This window comes from Sciurus vulgaris, assembly GCF_902686455.1.
Source record: "Sciurus vulgaris genome assembly, chromosome: 10".
Classification (NCBI taxonomy): Eukaryota; Metazoa; Chordata; class Mammalia; order Rodentia; family Sciuridae; genus Sciurus; species Sciurus vulgaris.
In genome coordinates, this window is record NC_136470.1 from 12941347 (window position 1) to 12961643 (window position 20297).

The window sequence follows — 20297 nt, forward strand, 5'->3', positions numbered from 1 at the left end:
TTTCCTGCCATTGTTATTTTTCAAATTACCATCTGAAGCTTGACCAGCTAAGAAACCCTGCAAAGTTTCCTTCATTCCTTCATTCAGTGGTTTCCTGGAAGAATTTAACCTGTTGCAGCTTCATAAATTGCTTGCATTTGTTTACTAGTGACCTTCTTGGTTTATGTGTCATGGTGGCACTCATGTCCCAGTTGCATTTTTTAAAAAAAAGTGGCTCCAATTAGTTATGTGTCCTAAATAAAAGGAAATTGAGACCTTGAAGGCTATTCTTTAATATGACCACAAGATGGCAGCATCGATTCCTTAAAACTCCACTCACAGAGCCTTGTTTCTGTATGTGACTTTGAATCAGGCACATTATATTAGATTAGATTATTTAAAGGGTTTTATAAGCGTGGATGTGCATACTCCAAGCAACAGTGTGTGCAAAATTGTCTTTTGGTTTTATGTTCCTTTTTTTCCTGTTTGAGCCCTTCCTATCAGTTATAGATATAAAACCAGTGTTACCAAAGTACAATCCACAGACCAAAACCAGTCCATTGCCTGTTTTATCAATAACCTTTCACTGGGACACAGTCTCACCGAGTGACTTACACCTTGCCCCTGCTCTCCCATTACAATGGCAGAGTTGAGTAGTCCCAAATACTACCAGGCCCTGTGTGGACAGGGTTTGCCAAACACTGGTGTAAAGTATGACTGGAATTACTTATAGTCTTCCTTTAAAGAAATCACTGTTGATGTTTTGGTCTGTTTTTTCTTAAAAAAAAAAAAATATATATATATATATATATATATATATATATATATATGCATGAATGTGTGCATGTATGTTTCTAATTTTAACAATTAAAACGCATATGTTTTTATATATGTATATATGTTTTATAAATATCTGAGTGTGTTCCGTACACAGTGGCTGCCCTGTCTTCTGTGTGACGATGTTTTAGTCCATGGCTGACTGCCACATCCTACAGACCACTTAGCTGTGGAGGTTCTGCACTCCATCCACTGAACTTACCCTTGTTTAAAACACGTGGAAGCTGCAATTTTAGAATCACCTTTAGGAGATTTGTTCATTCTTCTTCTTATCCCAGTGAAATGGTCCTAACTTGGAACTCAGGCTCCTGCCTGGGTCTTGGCCTGTCTGCCTTCTGGGCGCTTCTACTTCCTAATCCCCATGAAATGGTGAAAGATAAAAAGGGGAAGCAAGTAAACAGGATAAAATGAGCCATAATATTGCTCCATAATGAGGCAGAGATAAAGCAGTATCCACACACAGCTGCAGTTAAAGTAGAAAACAACAGAAAATTTATACAATGGGCCAGCTGGACGGCAACCTTGGCCTAAGTTTAGAAGTAACTAAAAATAAGTAACATCCTGAGTGGCAGGTTTGAGAGTCGATACAGACGCCATCTTCAGGTGGGCACAAGTGAATGTGTGGCAAGCTTGACCATCAGTCAAGGTGAGTGTGTCCGGGACCCTGAGGTCCAGTGAGCTGCGGCCAGAGAGGGTCTGCTAGAAGCTGCTCCTGCCGAGCTCTTGCTGTCTTACAAGCCCAAGAACGCAGACTTGGCCAGATCCTCCCCTGAGAATCCTGATGGAAATATGTGGTTCTTTTTCACAGTTGAGTTATTTCTGGACCTCTTTCTCACACCGAAGCGTCTATATAGAAGCATGACAGCCTGGTGGCTAAAAGTGGGCTCTGAACGCAGATTCCTTGGGGGACTGCATTCATTACCATGTTCGCTTCATGCCCTTAAACAGTCATACTTAATCTTTCTGTGCCCTCATGTACAAAATGAAGATGATGACATTATCTTACTAGGTTGATGTGAAGATTAAATGAGTTACTAAAATGTTTAAAATAAGCCCTGGCGGGGCTGGGGAGATAGCTCAGTTGGTAGAGTGCTTGCCTTGTAAGCACAAGGCCCTGGGTTCGATCCCCAGCACCAAAAAAAAAAAAAAAAAGAACACCTGGCAAGAACTCAATAAATGCTGTATCCAAGCCAGTCTCTGACGGGGGACATGAGGATGGTCTGGCCCGTAAACAACGATTGTTAATTTTTTAGTCTCCTTACTGGCTTTTCCTTCACTTCCGTCTTCAACGGCTGATTTTTTTCTGATAAAAATTAAGTTTATGAATTACACCTTGCTTATAGTTTCCCAAGCGAAGAGAAAGGGATTCCATAGTCTTGCATGCTGGGGTTCCTGGGCCCCTTTCCAGAGTTCATGCATCACTTTCTCTGTGATGGGGTCTGCGAAGGCATTCACTGTGGCTGTTTCCAATTCCCTGGGGGATTCCAAGGTGCCCTAGCACTGGGAGCCATTACCTGAGTTCTGATTACAAACCCCCCACCTCCTTTTCTCATCCTGGTAGAGTGATAAGACAGTGGGAATGTTAAGGTGACTTGCAAAGCTCCTGTAGCTTCTTAAAGCATCTGGAATCTGCTTTTTCATAGGGACATAGATTTTCATAGGGACAATCTGTTAGGTGGCCACAGAGTGCTTTCTTCTCCTCTTCATCCGTGTAAGATGGATGCAGGGTGCATGGATTGCCATGCTGGCACAGAAAGCCAAGGACTGGATGGGGACGGTCCATCTGTGTTCTCTGAGACTCAGTTTCCTGTCCTTGACCTCTTGCCATCCATTAGTTCTGGTTGAAGTCTTACCAGGACTGCTTTCATCTCTCTCTTTGTAAAGCACTTGTTTATGTATATATTGGTAGGATGTCCAGGACAAAAAGAGAGTTCCTTCAGTGGCTGTTATTCTAGAAAAACCCTGGTAGTGGCGGGGACGCCGGAGTAGGAAGTTGCTAGCTGATATTTGTGTGAGGTTTCCAAAAGCCCTTCCCATGTTCTTGTGTGATTTATTTTGATTTCATCTAACTCTATGAACATTTTGAGCCAGATTTTTTTTGTTGTTATTGATGTTCTGTGATGAAAGCAGTCTCAGTAAGACTTCAGTGATGTAGTGGAGACTAGCTGAGAACCACCCGCTCAGTTAACTGGAAGGGATACCCATATCGCCCAGTGGGAGAATCATGCCAGTGAACATCAACTTAGAGAAGCAAATATAGATCTAAAATAACTGTTTAAAAAGTTTTGGGACTGGGGTTATAGCTCAGTGGTAGAGTGCTTGCCTAGCATATGTGAGGCACTGGATTTGATTCTCAGCACCACATATTTACAAATAAAGGTCCACTGACAACTAAAAAAATAAAAATAAAAGTTTTATAAAGCATTTTTTGAGAGAATTGCAACACAAATGCCCTTTTTTGGCATCTCCTCCCACCCCTTTTTGTAACCAGGGAAGGGAGAAGAAAAAGTAAATGCTTATTCTGAATGCCTACTTTTCCCCCAAATATAAGTAAAATTGTGGTGGCAAAAGGTGTAGATCATAAAATTCACCATTTAAAAACAAGGATATTTGCATCGGTAACTACTCACTCATTAGCTTTCAAGTATCCACTTGTCTGTCTTATTTTGGGTTCTGTCCTTAGGATGGACATTTCATTTTTGTAGTGAATGTCACTGTGATATATATGTCCTAGAATTCCACCTGACTGTTTGACAGGCAGGTGCCTTGGTTTGTCTCAGTGTCTAGCTCCTGGTATTTCAATAAAAGCACCAGGGCTCTGTGGGTTGAAGTTGCTTCTTGTTTGAAAAATGGTTATTCCTGCATTTGAGCTGGAGAAAGCAGAGTGTCTGAGGCTAACAGCAGGCCCACGGTACTTAGAGACAATTAGGGCCAGCCTTGGACTTGAGAGTCAGACCCTTTGATGAGCACATCTGTCTGATGCTGAGTGGAGGCTGGTGGTCTGCAGTGAGTACAGATGTCCCTCCTGCAGGGAGCAGATTAAGCAGCGTTTGTTTAACAGGAAAGGCTTCTGTGATTGCCATGAAAGTCCAAGGCACCTTGAGACACAGTGCGGAATTGTTAGCGCCAGGCGTGGGCAGCGCTCAGTGTGCCTGGGCAGCACGTGCTTCTGTTCCGTACCCGTGAAACGCAAGGTTCTATTTTAGTCTGATGTTCCATGGAGATTGTCGAACTCCCATCTAAAAACTGAAGACAATCAGGCAGCAGGGAGGGTCTGCAAGGAAAGAGGAACTGAACAGATTTATCTTCCCGCAAACAAATATGGCCCAGTGTTCGGGTTCTCTGAAGTCTCACAGATCCTAGGCAGCACATGGTCCCTGATTTGTTTGTCGATACGATCCGGAGCCATGTGTGTCTTGTAAACTGTTTGTGTGCCCTGCTTTTTGTCACTTAGCACATGGCCTTCTTCTGTGGGCCCTGCTGGGACGAGGGGAATCCAAATGCCTAGCCTTGATTTCCATGTAATCTTCTATGCTAGCAGCCTTGATTGATGGCGCCCATCAAATCCTGCGTGTGGAAAAAGTGTTTTGGAGACTCGAGAGCTTCCACTTTTATATTTTTAAAGCTCATGAATGTCCCTTATGATTAACTTTCATAACAAGTCAGGCCTAAATCTACAGTTCTTATATATTTTAAAAATTCTCTCTATAGGAAACAAAGACACTGAAATTCTGTGAAATTTGTGATTAAGTTGTCTACCGAGTTTATGTTGTAATGTGCGCCCCCCTTTTTCCCATAGGGTATATTTAGCTTTTTCAGTATACGTACTAGTTTTGCTCGGTAACAGTTTTGTTTGTTAGCTTTGTAGGCGGGGGTGGCAGTTGATGCTGATCTAATGGCTTATGAGTGTTTGTGTGTAATTCATTGTCATTTAACAGTAACCAGCTGGAAAGCAAAACGAAACCAGAGCCTACCAATTGAGTCCCAGCTTGTGTCTAATCTTTCCTTGCCCCTCCCTGCCAATCATTTTTCCCTGCTGAAATTTAAACTCAGGTATTAATAAGGTCTTTCGAAAATTGATTCCTCTCTGGAAGTGTTTGAATCAGAGAATCTGCACACAGGGCCCATATCAGGTGAAGAATTTTTTCTTCCTCCTTTAAATTTAAGTCCCACGTGGCCTTAAATGAAGTCTTGTCAATGTGTCTAATTCAAGTAAATGAAAGGTAAATCTCAGTGTAAATTTACATCCATGCGTTTGTACTGCCCAGAATCCCAGTGTTGTCTGTCCTACAAACGGTGTGCGGGGTGTGCTGGTTGCAAAGGCTTTTCAACCACAGAAACATTATAATGTGGAAGTCATTTAAAAATCAAAGAAATATCTTCTCTGTTCCCAACAGCATATACATTTTTTAACGGTGACTTTTGAGATGGCCAGTAGGTCCTGACCTGCAGCCAGCTCTGAGCCTTCTTATTCTCTCAACGTGCTGGCCTCCTGTTCATCCTCATCTCCTTGGACCTAGCCCCGCCCCCTCTCCTGTGGGCAACACGGGTGTTGCCTGGCCGTCAGCTCAGTGTCGCCATAGAGACTCACGGGTCTCCCGCTCTGGCCACTTCATCAGCCCTCCTGAGCCTGGCCTTCAGCTCGCTCCTCTGGGACCGTTAGCAGGGCTGTGTAGTGTGGGGTGTCCTGGTAAGTGTGGGTAGGAGTGTCCAGGACAAAGTCATCCCTTCAGTGCCCGTTGCTGTGAGACAGTCTCTGGTAGCAAAGGGGAAGCAGGAGTGGAACGTTACAAAGCTGTATGTGTGAAGTTTCCAGAAACACTCAACTGTGTGTTTGTAGAAGCTCTTAAACTGGGGGTGTCAGAGACGGCCCTGAAGAATGGGAGGGAGACCATGCCCTCTCTCACTTGAATTTCCCATTCCAGCCTTCCTGGTGTCTCTCCTCAGCTTTCCTGAACTGTGCCCCATCAATTCCTGCCTCTTGGCTTTCTTTGATTTCTAAATTACCCCAACCATTTAATGGTTATCTACTGCTGTGAGACAAACACGCCCAACCCTTATTTCTGCTCCCTTCTCTGGCTCAGCCACTTAAGCCAGGCTCTGCAGCTCAGTTGTTCTGCTGGCCTCACTGATGTGGCTCTGTCACCTGGTGGTTTGCCGGGGGCCAGGTGGCTCAATTTGGCCTTGCTCACACGATGGGAGATGGTCAACTGGGTCCCTTCTTCTTGAGTTCTCTCATCTTCAAGGGGAGGCTTGTAGGGTGGGCAAGACCAGGTTCTGCAAAGTTGAGGCCCTGACTGGATATTCACACATCATTACTTATGTTACAGTCTGATGGTCAGAGTGAGTCCCAAGCCAGGTCAAATGTATGGGGTAGGGAAATGGACACGAGAATCTAGCTTAAAGGTGAGGGAGCTCCCATTCTTTGTCATCTTCCCAAACTGTCTTCCACAAACTCTGCCCCATCTCTTTCTCTCCCATTTATCTTCCGTCAAAGCCAGAAAGCATGGTGCGGTAGATAAAATAAAAGAATATGCTCTTTAGAATCAAATATACCTAGTTATTGACTTATTGAGTTACATTTTAGATGTTAATATTTTGCTACGTATTGAAGATAACTTTTCAGTCTGCAATCCCTGTGCATTGACAGTACTTGTGTGTGTGTGTGTGTGTGTGTGTATGTGTTTGTGTGTGTATGTGTTCCTGGGGATTAAACCCAGAGTCACTTAACTACTGAGCCACATCCCCAGCCCTTTCTATATTTTATTTTGAGACAGAGCCTCACTATATTGCTTAGGGCCTCACTAAGTTGCTAAGCAAGTTTTCACCTCTGGCCAGGTATGATGTTTGATCTTGTGTGATTTGTAATTTTTATACCTTGTTGAGATAATCCTCTCCTCTGTGATAATGAGCATTGTCTTCTGCATTTCCCTTTTTCTTTTTAATTTACACATTAATAATTGTACATCTTTGTGGGGTACAGTATGATGTTTTGATATGTGTTTACTTTGTGTGATACTCAAATCAGGATAATTAACGCGTCTAACACCTCAAACATTCACCATTTCCATTTTTCTAGCTATTTTGAAATATTTAATACATTGTTCTTAACTATATTTGCCTGATATATTTTCATCCAGGATGAGCAGCTTGGACTACTTGATTTCTGGCTTACTCCTACTTGACCCGGATTTTTGTGCATGGTGTGAGTTAGGGTCCTGTGCGGGTAATCTATGCTAGCAGCCTTTATCAAATGTTCCATTCCTTTCCAGGGATCTGCAGTGGTGAGCCTGCTGTCTGTCACACTTTTACATGTGGTGGGGCTGTTTCTGTGCTCTTTGTCCTGTTAGGCTGCTCTGCACTGTGTCACATTACTATAACTGTGTGTGCTGTTATCTGGTAGGAAAAGTACCTAATCTTGTTTTTTCTCTCTAAAACTGTCTTTGCTGTTCTTGGTCTTTTGCTCTTTTGTAAAAAGCTTATTTTTTAGGAAAAACTGCTGCTGGGGTGGTCTGCATGAATACAGATTCTTTGGAACTGCTTACGACTTAATTTTGTGCTTTCCTAGATGGACTGTTTATATAAGTTGCTAATCCTTGGGAAAATGTATATTCATCATCTTTGGGAATAGGACTTGAACTATATTCATGGATCAAGCATAAAATTATTGATGTTTGCATCCTCTGTATGCTCACTAAATCTTGGGCCTGACATTTACAGAACTTTCTTTACATTTGCCGAATTCATTTTGCCCTCCTTTTAATCTTCTCCTCTTTATGTTCAGTTCCATTTCTTGCCTGTAAAATGAAGCTGGAGCTTTGTTTTACGTTGTTGTTGCTTATGTCAACAAAGTTGAAGTATTAGGTTTAGTATGTTTTATGATGATTTAGAAGGTCTGTGCATTTTGACTTGTTTCTATGATCTTATTTGGTTCTAGCCCTCCTTCTTTCCGTCCATTTCCTGCCTCTTCTCAATTGCATTCTTAAATCCCACTTTTCAATTTATGTGCCCTGTTTCTACTCTTTTGTGGTTGTTCTTAACATTTGTGCATGGTTATTAATCTAGCAGAAACCAAAGCTAACACTTCTACTTCCCTCCTGAAGCATAAAATGACCATGAAGTGCTTTAAATATAATCATTCCTGGTCATCGTCCTGGTTGCATTTTTAATTTTTTTTTTCATTCCTAAAAGCCTTTTGGGGAGATTGGGGTTGTTTTGTATTCTAAGATTCACGTGTGTTTATATCCCCTTTTTACCTTTCCAGCTTGTTTACTGTTTTTAAGGATCATATAATTTTTAAAATTCTAGTTTTCCTCAAATGCATCTTTTAGAGAATTGTTTTTGGTGAGGTTGTGTCCGTCTGTTATGTTCTCACTCTTTGGTTCTTGAAAGTCCTTATTATAGTCCCTTTCCTGAATGTGTCTTGTTATTTGTTTTGGGAGTGTGTGTGGGGGAACTGGGCCCAGGCCTCGCCCAGCTAGGCCAGCACTCTGCTGCTGAGCTACCCCAGCCCTTGTGAGTAGTGTTTAGCTGAAAACGCAGTTCTACAGGAATAGTTGGGACAGTCTCTGGAGTAAGGAAAGGCCTTCAGTGAGATCTGCCAGTCTTCCGTCTTTTCTTCAACTTATATTCTTATCTATTGAGTCCAGTAGCTACAGCTCCTGTTTCTAGAAATTCTCTTCATTTACTTACCCTACTTTGAAAGCGCCTCGTGTTGTTTTTTTAATGATTTTGGCCTACTTATTTGACATCCTACATCTCATACCTGTGGTGTCGTCCTTGGGGTCGGCTTCCGGTGCTCTTTGTGTCTGTGCCTCCGTCTGGCTCACAGGGTTGTTCCTGCTGTGATTTGTCACACTGGGTTAAGACTCCTGCTTGATCAACCTTTCTCTCTGGGCACCTGTGATGACCTCGTGGAGAGCGGAGCCTTCCAGAGTAGATCGGGGTTGTTGCTTCTGCCAGGTCCCCTGAATGCAAACCCAGAAGGACTTTAAGGTGGTTTTTCATCTTGGGGTTCCAAGATGCAGCACATTGTGTAAATTGGAGCTCCAGATACTCCTGAGGCCAGGTCTGTGGTCATATCTCAGGGAAGAAACCTGCCCACTCCCCTGCTAATCTCTCACCTGGAGTGTAGGCAGAGTTAGAGAAGCTTCTTTTCTCTTTTGCTTTTGTCAGTACTGCTTTCATTTTACATCTTTTTAGAGTGAGGGGTGTAATGCCTTAGCGCTCCACGGCTGTGACACATACGCGAGACTATCCACTGATGAAGGAAAAAGGTTTGTTTTGACTCACAGTTTCAGAGGTGTCTGTCCGTGATCTATTGGCCCAGTGGTTTTAGGGCCTGTGGAGAGTCAGCGCCTCACGGTCTGAAAAGCTTCACTCTCCATGACCTGATGGAGTAAGACCACCCACCTCCTGGTCAGGAGGCAAAGGAGAAGAAGGAGGGTTCCACAGTCGCCTTCCAGGGTGCACACCTGGTGACCTGAAGTTCTCTCACCAGAGTGCACCTCTCAAAGGTTTTATCATCTCCCAGTCACGCCTTGCTTGGGAAGGAGCCTGCACTTTACATGGGCCTTTGGGAAAGAATTCAAGAGCCAATTTAAAGCACCCTCCAAGGATACCCTGGGAATGTGGAAGATTGAGTTCTAACTCCCCAGGAAGTACTGACCTGAGACCTGTGTTCTGTCTCATGCTTAAAGTTAAAATCCAAGGCTCCAGGGTTGTAGGGCTTAAGCCAAGGGTTGCTCCTGTTACAAAGTACATGGGTGCATTTGTCACTGACCTCCAACTGGGGAGTCCTAATGGTGTCGAGTGACCAGAAGCCAGGGATCCTAGTGCCGGGTGCACCTGCCAAGTACCCAGTTCTATCCCAGAAGAAGTCTCTCTACTGACACCAATAGGTTCCTGCCCTCTGGGAAACATTGCTCTAGGGCTTGGGCTGGGTGGACATGTCAGGGCTTCCAGGGCATGGGCCTGGCCCAGCACTTCCTCCAGCTTCTGTGGCTACTTACCTTCTTCACTTGAGGCTCCAGGGATTTCTTAGAACTTGTCTTCATGTTTAAAAAGCATATTTGTTATCTTTCATTTAACATTTCTAAATACTTTGCAGAAGTAGTTTTATGTGTTTTTCAGGATGCCTGGCCCACAGTGTTATTAGATGATGAGCTGAGCATCCTCTGTGCCCATGGCATTAGTATTAAGCAGCAGGGGTCTGTGAGGTCATAGCAGTTGGCTGCACAGTCCATGAGCTGAACAACTCTGGAGATGACCATTCTGCAGACTATGGTGAGACTAAGGAGTCCATCCCCCGAGCAGCCTGGCTTGCTCTGTGTGCTGTGTTTCCTGCAGTTAGAAAGCTGAGCTCTGTTAACTGTGACCCTGAATGAGCTGCTCAGCTCTTCCACATCAAGGGTCAACCTGCTCTTCTTTCTGGTTCCAACACCCAGGTCATTGCTCCCATACAAAGTATTCTATCACTTTTGTTTCTGATGGGGATGATGAAGTAACATGGAGGATGTCTGCCAAGTTAGCTGATCCTGTTTCTTGACCACTACCTCCTATTGTAGATTGAGTAAGCAATGAAAAGAAATGCCAGAAAACTCAAACACAGAGCAAGAGGCCAGGAGATAGAAACCTCGTTAACCACAGAAGGTGCACGCTCTGATTGGTGCTTCATTTCAGAGAAGGGGAAGGGGTCCACAGGACATGGGTTTGGTTCAAGGTTAGCTCGGAGGTCTACTACCTCCATAACTTTCCTGGCCAGCTTGGAATTTTAATAGAAATGATGCCACATAACTATGGCTCTAATGGTGTCATTGGAGTAAGGCAGCCACTTTGCATACCCTATTAATCCATTTTCTGTAACTATAACAAAATGCCTAAGGCTTTGTAATTAATAAAGAGGTTTGTTTAGCTCCCAGTTTTAGAGGCTGAAAGTTCAAGATCAGGCAGCCTCATCTCTTCAGCCTCTAATGAGGGTCTCATGGCAAATGGCTTCACAATGGCAGGAGCATGTGTAAGAAAAGATGATATAGTGAGACAGGAAGCCAGAGAGATCCAGGGACCAGGCTCGCTCTTCTTAGAACAACTCGCTCTTGCAAGAACTAGTTCACTCCTAGAGAGCAGCATTAATTCTGCCTAGGACAGTGCCCCCAGTGACCTCATCTCCGTGTAATGGGCCTCACCTCTTAAAGGTTCTGCTCCATTAGCACTGCCCCTCTGAGGACCAGGCTTCTAACGTGAACCTTTGCCGAGGGGTGGGGGAAGGGGGGGATGAAGGCGATGGTCTGACCACATCCAAACCATAGCACATAGATCCAGAGCATCAGAGGAGGCTGGGCTATCCCGTTTCCTCTCGTTCCTTCTCTCTTACCTGGAGTGCTTTGGTCTCTGGTCCAGGGCCTCTCGTGTTCTAAGATAGTGGTCCTCATATCACTGTGTTTTCAGATTCCTCTAGAAATTTGAATGTTCATCCTACTCCAGGTGTCCTGTGGTCCTGTGGTCTTGGTTAGTATCATTCAGAACATGGAAGAAATGAGAAATCTTAGGCCTGAACCCATAACTTTTGAATAACCTGCATTTAACATGATCACCAGGAAATCCAGAGGCTTTGTAAACTTGAGAAACCCTTCAGAGGAAAGTGACTTATATTCTGTTCCCGGTGCAGGAAACCACTGCAGCAACCCTGTAGTAGAAACTCAGTAAATAGGAAAGGAACAAAGTCTCCTGCACTTGTACACAGAAGATGGTGGGCGGGTGGGTGTTATGTTTACAATTTCCAGACTTGGCAAAGGCAGGCAGTGCAGGGCCTTTCAGGTAATGGATACAGGACAGTCATTTTTGATGGTGCTGTCTTTTGGTATGGTTTATTTGATTATTTTAGCAATTAATGAGCTAATTTATCAATTAATTTATGGAATCTAAATCAATTTAAAATAAATAAATGCATATTCTTATAAATCATGTAAGTTACTGTCTTAGTTCGCTCTGCTGTATAATACCATAGGCTGAGTGGCCAAACAAGTCACTCATTCCTCACAGGTTGAAGACTGGGAAGTCCCTCCTTCTGGATGATGGCCCATTCCATTTTCCTCTTCTGTAAGGACTAACCCCCCCATGGGGACTCCATTCCTTGTAATCTAATCTGAACCTCATTTCTTCCCTAAAACCCAATTCCCCAAGTACCATCACAATGGCATTGGGGGTTGGGGCTTCAGAATGATATTGGAGGGGCACAAATATTCACTCCATAGCAACAGTTCTGTATCATCAAATATACAGAATAATTATACAAATGTTATATGAAATAGTAGTAGCAGTTATCCATCTACCGTTTACTGAGCCAAGATCGTGGCTTATACTTGGATGTCTAACGGTGTCCCCTCACAGGCTTGGCTCCCTTTGCCATCACACAGGGGTGGCCATTAGCAAGTGCCATACGTATCGACCCACATTTTCTCCTGATTTCACCCAACAGGGCACAGCCTCTGCAGCGAGCAGAGCAGTAGTGCCGAGACCGCTCCAGAAGAGACCGAAGGGCCGGACTTGGAATCCTCTGATGAGACTGATCACAGCAGCAAGGTGAGAGATTTTCATTTGCACATCCACATCTCGAACCACTGAAGAGTCACAGCTGACACGCCGCCTCTGCGGCTGTGTGTGGTTCAGTGGCCTCTCCGTGGGACGAAGTGTTTCTGCTTCTGAGATGTTGCTAAATAGCAGGATACGAAATCCAACTTACAGCCTTGGGGATACAGGGCGGAAATCACTTGTATGAAATGAAGGCCTTTTCCTTTAATTTCTGACACTGCTGGTGCTCCCAGGTAAGGCTGCAGTTCCATCTGGGTTCCTTCTTACATCTTCCTCTGTGTAGGATGTAAGAGCATCTCCCATGTGTATGACCCAGCCAGCTCTGCTGTCCTGCTGCTTTGGGTTCCTATAACAAGCTTCTTTTGAATGATCTGCGTTTATCGCTTGTTAAAACTGCACATCTTTTCATTAAAGAGAAACAAACTTTAAAACACAAAAAATTAAAGAGATTGTTCTTTGGTGGAGATCTGTGAGGAAAAGTTTTTCTTCTGATAGTTGCAAGAAGTATCTTGCACGTTCTGCTGCACCAAGAAATTGTCTCTTTGCTTCACAGTTTCCAAAACAACCCAATTTAAAAACCGCAGTATTTAAAGAGTATTCGTGTCTAGTATCTTGTTTTCCCTTTTCAGCAGTCCTTTGAGGTTTCAGCAGATCCACTTTGCCAGTGAGAAAATCTACAGAATGAATGATGTACTAAGAATGATAGAATTATAGTGAGATTTGTGTCTCCTTCAGGGCAATTCCTAATTTTGCAGATAGATGCTTATCGAAGAATTTTTAGACTGGTGTTGCTCTAATTTCATCATTTGTAGTTGCATTAAATGTAGGTTTACACTACTGTTAAAAAAAACAACTCGTTACCTATGCCCAAAGCATCCCCCCTCCATGCCACCACCGAAAAGCAATGTGCATGGTTTTAATAATGTTCTTGTTGTGTTTATGCAGATGACTCTACCAGTTTCTCATTCTTCTGCATGACACTTATCAGCCACTTAACCTGAATAAATGACATCCATTTAAATTACAATTTGTTTCTTATCTGCAGAATCAGGGTGGTTCTTGCTTTCACCCCACAATTGGATTATTGAGTGGGCCAAATATTCTAGCTATGGGAAAGCACATCATTGATCATGGAAATATGCTATTCAAATATGAGCTATTTTTAAAACCTCCATTTCCTGTTTTGTCTCCCTCTGTATTTATATGACTTTTTTGACTGTCTTCAATATCTCTTGTACCCATTTTTATTTCCCTTTCACCAACCTAGGATTGTTATTCTGGATTTTTTTTTAAGTTGAACATAATATAAAATCAAATATTTAAATGTACTGTTTAATATTTATGGACTAAAAGTCATAATGTTTTTGGTTATCAATTAAAAAGCAGATTAGTGGAGATCCACATTTCATTTACAGCCAGAAAACAAAACCGCTGAAGTAACTTATTTATGTGACTCTTAAGTTCAGTTAATTTATTTAATTTTTAAATTTAATTCATTTTAAACACTTTTGGGGAGGTGGTATGGAAGGATCCAGTTGTCCTAAGAGAGACAGATGTTTGTATAGTGATAGAAGGGTATTGCATTATTTTATTAGAGGAACTAAAAAAAAATATTATGTAAAGATATATATATATATATATATATATATTTTTTTTTTTTTTTTTTTTTTTTGGCTTCATGCTTGCTAGACAAGCATTCTAAAACTGAGCTATACCCCCCCCCAGCCCTAAATATGCTACTTTCAATTTCTAATTGCACTTAGGAAAACACCTCTTTTCCTTAAATATTTATTCCTGAGTACTTTTTAACTTGGATCATTTTTACCTCACTGTAACAGCTCAATGTTCTCATTCCCCTGTGGATTTTGAGAGAGATTGTTTCCATTTTAAATATAGTGAGTCATGAAGTCCCAAACAGTCTTCTGTAATAGAAACTTCTAGCAGTAGAGAGGAAGGAAGAGGCTCCAGGCTTTGAAGCCTGGCACAGTGTGGCTCTGACTGCATGTTCCCTCCGGGGAGCAGGCCCTGGGACTCACCTGGAACCGAGGGTCCAACGCAGGGATGGGGATGTTCCCAGGTTTCTCTATTGAAATCTCGCAGTGAGCTTTCTGAAAAAAAAAAAATTTCCTCAAAACCATTGGCAACAAGTTTGCGGGGTAGCCTGGACGTTTTGAAACTGCCTCTTCACATTCCTCTGCTAGGTTGGACCTGGGAGCGTTCTGCAATGCTGTACCCAGAAATGGCCCTGGTTTTGGTTTGATTTGGATTTCATCTTCTTTATTTGAAATACTTTGTCATGAAAACCAAGTTGTTAACTAAAATAGTTTTTTGAGTCTCATTTAGAATATTTGAAAGCAAAACCTTTGTACTGTACCAGCAGCTCTTGGTACCCAGGTTGTCCTGCATATTATTAATTGTAAATGAGAAGTCCTGCTAATTTAACGTTTTGTATATATGAGAGTCTATTCCATGTTAACTCATCATCTCAACACCTGCGAGTGATCCTCTGTTTTTCCTGTTTTGCAGAGAATACTAGAGCAGAGAGGTTAAAGGACTTGTCGAAAGTCCCACAGCTTTCTGTTGGCAAAACAGGATACAGGCCCAGTGTGACTCCAGACCTTGTTTTATCAGTGGCTGAAACTACCTTCTGGTCTGTTTATGAAGGTCTGGTGTTGAATACCAGGCTTCATTAAAGAAGGGATTAATGTATTAGTGGTGCTGGAAGTTTGTTGCATACATAGCCATGAACCACTTCATATTTACAGATATCTTTTTCATGACTTAAAGTTAGAGCAAGCAGAGGTCCTAAGTCTCTTGTTTAAGGTTAAATGTTTTTGTGTCATGTCCTATATCAGCACGTGATTTTCTTTTCTGAGAATAGACTGAACATTCGTTTTTAAGTCGTATTCTGCATTTGTTGGGTGCAGAGATATAATCAAATAAATAGGAACAAGTAATCAGTTTTTATCCTGGCTGAACATGTGAGGCATTTGACTTGGTGGCGGTTTCGTATTTTTGCTTTTCTTGTCAATGGGCCGTTTTTCAGTCTCAGGCAGGATAAAGAGAAAGTGTGTTGGAGTTCTGCATATTTCTCAAGTTTCTGGAATAGCAGTTTTTGCTGCACGTGACCTTTTGGAGTTGAGCAAGTAGATCATTGTGTGCTTGTTGTCCAGAGGTGGTGGCACTGGAATGTCACTGCACAGGCTGAGGGCGGGGCTGTCATGAGGCAGGACAGTCTCGAGGCCTTTCTCTATGTGAGCCACCCCCTTCCTCTAGTGACCTTGGGTGGCAGCCTCCAAAGCCACTGGCCACTGGTGGCCTGTTGTCCCATCCCACCTTTCCGGAACTGAGAGGTCCTCAGCTCAGGTCCAGGGAGTCCTGTGTCACGCGTTCCAGGCCCCAGCAGCTGTGACTTTGCTCTCCATGTAGGAAATGCATTGGAATTGTTTTCAGGACATTTCCATTCAGAATGACTTCCTTTTTCTTCTTAATCCACATTGCTCTCATCTCTGAAACGTCTGCTTTTGCAACCAGGCGTTAGCATCAACTGTGAAGCTCCACTGTTAAGGAAAGACGTTTCCAGTGTCCTGCCTGCGCCTGACCAGGTCTGAGCTGGGCAGGTTTAATATTGTCGTGCAGTGCCGGGTGCTGGCCAATCAGCTCATCTCCGGCTGCAGGGTAGAGGCACTTGCATCCTGGGGAGACTTCTGTGCTTTGTTCACACGTCTGTTTTGGCTACCCCTATCTGGACCTTTGTTGTTTCGCCAGTAAAAATCAAAGCAAGACTTCTTGGGCACCGGTAAGCCTTTGACAGCCTCCCAGAAGGCAGGACGGGGAGCAGGTGCCGTGTGGGGGTTGTTGTCCCCGTCCTTTCTGCACTGGGATGTGGCCGCAGGTTTTCACGGCAGAACCAGCCCGGGATAGCCTCTTGAGAGGATGCTGTCTGTGGAGCTTTAATGCATTCGGTGCTCTCCGTGTATTTTAAGAAACTTCTGTTTCCGTGCTGAACACACGGGGTGGTCGAGTTAATTACCATGAGAATACATCCCTGATGCTGTCCGCTCTGTGGAAAGTAAAGCGCAAGCCCAGGATTGACAACAGTGACAAGTCTGGTGACTCCATGTATCGGACACTCCGTCTGGTGAGCGTGTTTGCTGTTTCAGTTCTTTCTAGCCTTGTTTAAGGTACGACTGTCCTGCAGATTTGTTTTCCAATCCAAAAATCCCATTTCCCAGTGTTTGATCCTTTTGCTCTGTGGACCCTCCTGTTGACAAAGAAGATACAGTGTAGCAGTTTGGGAACGGTGGGTGGTGGGTTAGCGGTTGACATGAAGTTGAATTTGCATTTATCTGTTCTTTCATAATTAAAGCGCAGAAAGATACAGGCTGCTTTTTAAATTGTTATTATTTTACTAGTTGTCACTGGAAGTTTCCTGTTCTGTCGGTTGTTGAGATTTTAAGTGTGTTTTGTGTTCAATGCATAGATTCTCCCCCATCCTGACCTCAGACGGGAAACTGGGAAGGCTGAGTGATCAGCAAGCAGCTTGGAAGGGTGTTCAGCTTGCCTCCTTCTATAAAGCTTTAGGTGTTTTGGGCTTTATTTCTGCTGACTTGAGAAGGAAGTGGATAGAGAAAGATTGGCTCAAGGAATGTGTTCACAGTCTAACATTAACTGGCCTGCTTCAAGATCACTTCCTACAGTAAATTCTACCTCTAATAGAAAATGTAGTGGTTTATGGCAAGGAATAGTTTAACAAGACCAAATTAGACCTTTTAATAGCTTGTTGTTAACATCTGTCTATTGAGTATTAGACTTTGTGTCATTTAATGAAATTAACTTTGATGCGTGTACCTGACTTGCCCAAATAAGTCTTTGTCCTTGGTGGATGTTTCTTCTTTGAAGTTTGTTCAAAGAGATCAAAAAGGTGATAGAGCACTATAGGAACTGCCACTGGATATATCACGGGCTCCAAAATTATGGAGGATAGTGCTTTGGTGTTTGTCCCCAAAAAACTGCTTAAATAAAGGCTATAAGATTTTAGGCCACTCTTGCCCCTTTTAAATCTGTGGGATGTGTTAAATCGGCCAAAGAACACTTTTAGAACTCAGTTCATCTGGAAGCAGAAACTGCTTTGGTGGTTGCATAACGGACGCTGGAACGCTGGGTCTCTCGGGCTGACAGTGTCCTGAAGAGTCTGCCACCAGCCCCCACCCTTTTTGTATTTTCTTTTCATCTTCCACAGGAGGAAAGAGATATTATAAACACTGAGCTTCTTGCTGGCCTCAGTAAAGTAGCCGGTTTCCTCCTGCCATTGTGCTGGCTCTCTGTGGGCTGGGTGATCTTAGTCCTGACGGTGGAGTAGCTCAGCCACCCTGCAGCAGTTTTAGACTCGCAAGTGCCTGCAGTGCTCTTCGGTTTCCAGGGTGACTGATGACAGTCCTCGAGGGGAGAGTGGCTTGTGCTTTCCTGAGACAGTGAGGCACCTGGCCCGTCTTCCTCTTGCCAGTTCTTGCCTCGGAGCCAGGAGGCCTGGCTTGTGGAGCATGTCTGGGACTCGCTGAGACCGCCGTTCTTGGTGCTTGTGGCTCTGGTGCTTGGCATGTGAGTGACGGGGTCGCCACCTAACCCGCAGCCGTGGGGCAGGGCTGCGCACGGCTCCCACTCCAGGCCTCATCCTGGCTGAGCTACATCAAGAAAGTCCTGATGGGTTTTGACCTAAATTAGAAGTTTGGCCACAGCAATGGGAATGGGCAGGAGATTTAAAAGTGGGGCCACGATATATAAAATCTCTAGCTCTGAGCTATTCCAAAGAAGTCCTGCATTTCACACTTCCTTCCAAGGATATTTATGGGGTAACATTTTAATAAAACACAGTTCTCAAACTTTATGATATCCTTTCCCACTAATTCTTTCCAAGCAGAAATTTAAGAATCTTGTAAATAAAACCCTGAAAACCCAGTGCGGTGGTGCGCGCCTAAAATCCCAGCATTTTCAGAGGCTGAGGCAGGAGAATCAAAAGTTCAAAGCCAGCCTCTGGAAGGTAGGTAGCCACATCTCCTGTCTCAAGGAGATGTGGCTCAGTGGTTAAGCACCCCTGAGTTTAATCCCTGGCACCAAATATAAATAAATAAATAAATAAATGAGATTCCTTAATATTTATATGTATTATAACATATAATTCTATGGTACTTTTTATTCTTTATTCAATCAAACATAATTATAGTAAATGTTACATTTATTTGGACTCAGTTCCTTGGGCTCTACATGAAAGTTTGTACCTTAGTGAGCAGTTTCCAGTGGGGAAATGGCTTTGGCCCTGCACAGCTTGAGACCACCCAGCTAAATCTCTCAGAGGGTTAGCGGTGTGTCTAATGAGGCAGGATACTTGAGACGGAACTCGGAAGAGGACCCTGGGGGTTCTTAGGTGTCCCCTGGATGCTAAAGGTGCAGCAGTCTCCCCTTACTTGTGGGGAACTCATTCTAAGACCCCCAGTACACAGTACCAAACCCCTGTATGCTATGTTGTTCCAACACATACGTATCTGTGGTAAAGCTTAATTTATAAACTAGGTGCAGTAAGAGATTAACAACAAATATTAATAAATTAAAACAATCATAACATATAAGATGTAATTGTGATATACTGTAATAAAAGTTATGTGAACGTGGCTTCCCCCTCCTGATAGACTCAAGACAGATATGAATGTTTTCAGAGTGCGGGTTCCTGAAACCGTAGGAAGGGACACTGCAGATAAAGAAGGGCTGCTGTCTGTCCTAAGGTAATCTAGGACATGGGAGGGTGTGGCAGGAGAGAGATGAGTAGCCAGGCCGTTTGGGGGCACAGTGAGGTGGGAGACTGCTGGGTTTAGTGCCTGGAGCTCTGATCCACATCCCACCAGCCTCAACTCTGCTTAAACTAAGGACACCCCACCCTGGAGGGTGGACATGGCCCAGGACAAGTCAGCTGCCCTGCTCGTGCTCTTGAAAATGGAAATCTCAGTTTTTAAGGTGCAAGAGAGGAAACAAAAACCCAGAAACCCCAACCTGTACCTTCTGTCATCTTTGCATCTCAGCTAAGGTTGAGGATGATCAGGAATCATTGGTGTGCCGTTACCCAATCTGTAGGTTCTTTTTCCGACCCTGGGCTGTTAACAAATAATCACCCAGTTCTGAGAGCAGACAGGAAATTTTATTCTGTGGCCAGTGAGTGGAGCAGGTGAGCTCACCGTCTAAACCACCTTCTCCCCACACAGCTCTGGGGTCTGGGTTTTTTCTAGAAGGGTGGTGAGGGGGTGTGTCACGTGCTGTCATCAAAGCGTTTCGTGGAGAGGGAGGTGTTCAGGAATCAGGATGCTGCCTCTTTTCTTCCCTAATTTATGCATAGGAGGGTCTGTCATGGCTGCAGCCAGTGTGTTCTCTGTCCTTATGATGAGATTACAGCAAGTTAAGATCCTTTGGAGTGTCAACAAGGTTTCACTTCCCCTTCTGTGATAGCCCGGTGGGGGTAGTTGGAAGAATGTGGGTATCCTCATCTGTCTTTAACTTTTGCAAGCAAGCAGCACCCATAAGCAGCCAGAGCTGATAGGACAACAGGCTGTCAGGAATTTGGGAGTTCGGGCTGGTGACCATGTGAGCTCCTGGAGGCACAGAGGGAAGTGTTTTTGGGAATTTCCTGCCCTCAACACGTATCAGAGCCCTTGTTTATAACTTCTGCCTTTTGTGAAGTTGAGGGAGATACTTCATATAAGATACAGAAACACCGATTTCATGGAGATAATCTAAGTGGTAGGAGAGCAAGAAAGTGTTCTTCTGCTAATGGGACTGCAGTGGTGGATGTGTTTCTCATGGGGAGTAGTTTAGTGATTTATGTGAAGGACAGACAGCTGCCATTA

The 20297-nt window shown here is 43.7% G+C and overlaps 1 protein-coding gene across 3 annotated transcripts in view; it reads left to right on the plus strand.

Annotated features, from left to right (window-relative positions):
• Positions 1-20297, plus strand: part of TIAM1 (TIAM Rac1 associated GEF 1) — a 361699-nt gene that overhangs the window by 308018 nt on the left and 33384 nt on the right. For 2 of the 3 annotated variants that reach the window (XM_079156417.1, XM_079156418.1), the window contains one exon: positions 12293-12396. In XM_079156417.1, coding sequence (XP_079012543.1) covers positions 12293-12396 — 104 coding nt within the window. Of the gene's footprint in view, positions 1-12292; positions 12397-15144; positions 16547-20297 lie in introns of those variants that run through there. The other variant, XM_079156419.1, reaches the window with a different exon arrangement.